The sequence below is a fragment of the Panthera uncia genome (assembly GCF_023721935.1).
Source record: "Panthera uncia isolate 11264 chromosome A1 unlocalized genomic scaffold, Puncia_PCG_1.0 HiC_scaffold_17, whole genome shotgun sequence".
Lineage (NCBI taxonomy): Eukaryota > Metazoa > Chordata > Mammalia > Carnivora > Felidae > Panthera > Panthera uncia.
Window position 1 is genome coordinate 53471718 of NW_026057577.1, and position 5183 is coordinate 53476900.

General features: G+C 40.8%; 1 protein-coding gene across 1 annotated transcript in view; it reads left to right on the top strand.

Moving 5' to 3' along the window:
- Positions 1-3104, top strand: part of LOC125935227 (collagen alpha-1(III) chain-like) — a 59189-nt gene extending 56085 nt beyond the window's left edge. Inside the window, exon 3 of the mRNA XM_049648886.1 lies at positions 2130-3104. Within this exon, the coding sequence (XP_049504843.1) occupies positions 2130-2185 (56 nt within the window). The 3' untranslated portion in view covers positions 2186-3104. The remainder of the gene's footprint in view (positions 1-2129) is intronic.
- Positions 3105-5183: the final 2079 nt, after the last annotated feature.

Here is a 5183-nt window from a genome sequence, read left to right on the forward strand (position 1 = left end):
ATTCATTACGATACTTTGCCCATGGATGACACAAGGAATGAATTTCACTTACGGTGCCTTTTAAGGTTCTTATCCAAGCAGCTGCCCTACCTAGTGGTTGTAGTTGAATGCTTTTCCCTTAGGAGATTACTCTTTATTAAAGAAGTAATTCACTCTTCAGATTAAGTCCGTATTCTCTTCACAAGTGGTTTCTTGGTTTCTCTTCCTCTCTCCCTCTGTACCCCTCCTTCCCACCTTCCCTTCGTTTCTGCAAGCAGGGGAGAGGGGCAGAGAGCGGGAGTCCCAAGCAGGCTTCATACTCAACACTGAGCCTGAAGCAGGGCTTGATCTCACGACCCTGGCACCATCACCTGAGCCAAAATCAAGACTCAGATGCACAATTGACTGGCACCATCCAGGTGCCCCAGAAGTGTTTTTTTGTAGATGTATTATCAGATAAAATCTAGAAAGCTGAGTAAGGGAAAACATCTGCACTTCTACGAGTGTATGGCAAACCTCTTACACAGATGATGTATTCTAAGATTCATTAAAATACTCCATAGTCTTCAAAGTTTTGTTCATAAAGGAATGCACTTATATTATTTTCTGTGCATTTCGGTCCTTTTGAAACCACATTGACTGTAGAATGCACTCTTGCTATTAAGCAAAAATTTTAAAAGGTTGTAATTGTATCAAGTTTTGTGAAAGTTTTTTAAAAGATCACAATGGTTTATGGCATGCCTGTAAACACAGGTTAAAAACAGTTGGTGATACCTTGAAGCACATCACACATTTAGGGTCAGGGATCGTGGTATATGCTATTGGGTGTACTTTCAAAATTTACATACCTGAAAGCTGATTTTTTTGCGGGGAGGGGGTGGGTGGGTGGAGATTATAAGGCATTGTTCTTAGTCATTTTAATTTCCCAGTAGGGCTGATGAATAATTCGTATTTAGGAATGAGAGACTGATTTGTCATATTCTTGTTAGTATTGTCTTCCATTTGAAGATTCCTTCCTGGAATTCTTAAGCCATTCATCTAATTTATGAGGCAAGTTTTATTAAGAACTGATGATAATAGGTAAGCCCATTTAAGTGGGTCTACATAAACGGCCACAGGGCACAGTGTGTTGGTAATGAGCTTGGTCTTCTCTCAGGATAACTTAGGGAGTATAACTTGTGACCTAGGAGGGTGCCAGTGGCAGCGTGAGTATGAAGTATTAATAAACCTGAAGTTAAAAGTTGTTACAAAAAAAAAAAAAAACTTTCTGTATTTTTCTTCTTGCCAAGTGTATACTTGGGGTATTATTGCACTAAACGTCCCAATTCAGGTTGCTATGTGCCCTGTCACCCATCGCCGAGGTACTGCAGCTGGTGTGGCCTGGGAAGGCAGAGCCAGGATTGGCCTGGTGAGCAGAACTCAGGTGGTGGTTGGATCTCTGTCTTGCCCCATTCACAGTTCTCATCCAGCCCACTCCTTACTTTGTCCCGGTTTTTAGGGCTCTCTTGTTGAGCTGTGCATTTTTTGAGGGCCGAACCACCTCCTGGTCATCTTTGTGGATTGTTTGGCCCACTGTAGGTGTTCATTGAACGTCTTGAATGATGGTTGCTTTTTTTCCCTAAGTTTCAAGGTGGTTTCTGGATGTGGGTTTTACAGGGGCAGGCATGCAGTTGGTGGAGAGGTTGGTAACTGGAGTACATACCCGCCCTCCTGAGATCACATGACTGAAACCTTTGCCCTCTGGATGTTCAGCAAAGAAGTGTCTTGCTCCTGAGGTCTCCTGCCTCATTTGGACAGCGGTGAACTCTAACCTCAGAGACCTCTATTATTCAAGTAGTTAAGGCAAAACTTTGAGCACGTTTATGTAGACTTTCCTGGCTTTTGGAAATATTTCTCTCAAGAGCAGTCAATAGAATATTACCTGGGGTGGATAGGTTTCCTTTAGGTGTGGAAATTAACGTGAGAGAAGAAAAAGGGGGTGGTATTTGATACAGATGGAATCTCTTTTCTGTAGTTCATGGTTTTGTCTCTGCAATTTTCCCATCTATCGTTACTTCTCCCCCCTGGATAACTGAAGGGAGGGACACAGTTCTGGTTGGCTTCGCAGTGCCTCCTGTAATAACGGTTGTCATTCGTTATTTTCCTCGCAGATGCGGAAGCCATGGAGTTGAGCTGCAGCGATGTTCCTCTATACGTAAGTCTCTAAGTGTTGGATTTCAGGTCTAAATGACCCTTTCTTACACTCAAAACCCGTGTGACTAAAGTGGAGAGAAAGGTTTTGCATGCTGTTTGAGGCTTAAAAAAAAAAACAAAAACCAAAAAACGTGAACTGTCTTGCTTCAAGTATGTGTATGGACCCTTTTAAAAGTCATTGGCTCTTGGCTCTGAAGTCTGGGTTTTAATGATACTTATCTGAGTAATTTTATTTAAACTGTATAACTTCTGGACTCACAAACACCCATTTCATTCATGTGAATGGTTTTCGAATGTTGTATTTTAGGATATACCGATAATGGTCAAGAATGTCTTCTAGGTGCGTCTTTGGATAACGTTCAGTGGCATTTGTGTCAGCTAAAATCATGAAATAGGAATTCAAAGGGCAAAGTGCTGGGACATCCACAGAATAGGTGGAGGATTGGGTGACAGAGATGCCCATGAGATGCCTAGACAGGTGTTTCTTCTGCATTGAGGGAAGATTCTGCTCTTCTGCACAGTTAACTGAGTGTAACAGAGAAGTCAGTGGATGCTCCCTTCACATATAAAATGGGATAAGGGGGAGCGTGGGTGGCTCAGTCAGTTGAGCGTCTGACTTCAGCTTGGGTCATGATCTCACAGTCTGTGAGTTCGAGCCCCACGTCGGGCTCTGTGCTGACAGCTCAGAGCCCGGAGCCTGCTTCGGGTTCTGTGTTTCCCTCTCTCTCTGACCCTCCCCCGTTCATGCTGTGTCTCTCTCTGTCTCAAAAATAAATAAACGTTAAAAAAAAAAATGGGATAGGACTTCATCCCCCCACCCCCCTTATTTCCTTGAAATCTGACTGAGTTGGTATAGCGTGGGCATGGATGGGTGTGTGGGACCTGTGGTTTCAGGTAACTTCTGAATCATTGACTCATGGAATTCAGCAAAAGTACTGCATCTAGACTAAGAATATGACCTCAATTTAGGTTATCCTTAATAGAATGAAGTGTCAGGGAACTAGAACACACAATAAGAATCTTCAGTTAAAATCTGTTGATCCATTTCATTGCCCTCTCAAACTTAGATATACTCCACTCTCTTCTATAGAGAAAAAGTGAATGATACTACTACTCTGTGCTTGATGTCAAAAGAACCAAGGTCGGTAGAGCAAGTCCCTGGTTCTAGAGTCAAATAGGTCAATGGCAGACTTGAGTACGATAGAGGATGGGAAGCTGGGGCCAGCCATGGTTGCAGCTCCTAATTCTAACTCAGAATTTACAACTATTGTTGTAACACAGAACTGCCTCTTCCCTTCTAAGGAGTTGCACTTCACACATCAGATGAGTAATGTGTGGGAAATAACCTCAAGGTCCCACATTAAGAAGAGAATACTACGAGAACTGCACGCAGCTACTGAAAACAATTTTGGGAAGGATACTGAATAATGAAAACATTACTAATTTAATAAGTGGAAAAATAAAGAATGCTCCATGTATATACTTTGTGCTTTCAATTATGTTATCATGAAACAAGCTGTCGTTGACTTGAAGTTTACTATATACCCGGTCCTATCTGCTAACCCTTCAGATAGTGACAGTGACAAGGGCAGCTTGAGGAAGACCTGTAACACCCTCCATCATGTCCACCCGCTTCCTCCAAATATTACAACCGTAGTAGTATCCTACCTACTAGATTATCATCAGACTAAGGAAGAGTCAGTACCCATAGCCTAAGGAAAGAAGGGATTTAAAAAGACCAGACAAAAGTAAAAATAATTTTGTCTAATAAACAGGATATACTAATGGGAATGAAAGGGAGTAAGTGAAAGGTGTTAAGAAAACGTTACTCATAATCTGAGTACCTATAGATGTTTTATTAAAATGACACTTTGTCATTTCTAAAGTGCAGTTTTTTTCCACCCTCATTTTAACATCTCTGAAGCTGAGATGCTCTTACATGCACTGTGCATTCCAGCATATGTCACGGTATAGTTATTACCTATGTGTGCGTGTCCTTGCTTACAATGCTCAAATGGTTGTCACTTAAGATTACATGTGTGCCTGGGAATGCACGCTGGTGCAGCCACTCTGGAAAACAGTATGGAGGTTCCTCAAAAAACTAAAAATAGAACTACCCTACGACCCAGCAATTGCACTACTAGGCATTTATCCAAGGGCTACAGGTGTGCTGTTTCAAAGGGACACATGCACACCCATGTTTATAGCAGCACTACCCACAATAGCCAAAGTGTGGAAAGAGCCCAAATGTCCATCGATGGATGGATAAAGAAGATGTGGTATGTATATACAATGGCGTAGTACTTAGCAATCAAAAAGAATGAAATCTTGCCATTTGCAACTATGTGGATGGAACTGGAGGGTATTATGCTAAGTGATATTAGAGAAAGACAAACATCATATGACTTCACTCATATGAGGACTTTAAGATACAAAACAGAAGAACATAAGGGAACGGAAACAAAAATAATATGAAAACAGAGAGGGGGACAAAACAGAAGAGACTCAAAAATATGGACAACAAACTGAGAGTTACTGGAAGGGTTGTGGGAGGGGGGATGAGCTAAATGGGTAAGGGGCACTAAGGAATCTACTCCTGAAATCGTTGCACTATATGCTAACTAATTTGGATGTAAATTTAAAAAAATAAAAAATAAAACAAGTTAAAAAAAAGATTACATGTGTGCCTTGTTGGTATAATAAAAACAAATCTAAAATCAATTTCTACCAAATTAATAACATGTAAACAGAGCACACATAAGAACTATACTAAAAGTTGTTTTTGTGCTTTGGGGTAGACCTCTTCTCTGCTTTTCTATCTTCAGAGGTTTGATAAATATTGTAGCTTCTAGTTTATTAAATTCTGGTTTATAAATGTTTAATTTTTAAAATTCATACATGAATTAAATGCTTTCAAAATGATTCCATTACAATTTGGCATTAAAAAGTTGTTATGGGGGTGCCTGGGTGGCTCAGTCAGTTAAGCATGCCACTTGGCTCAGGTCATGATC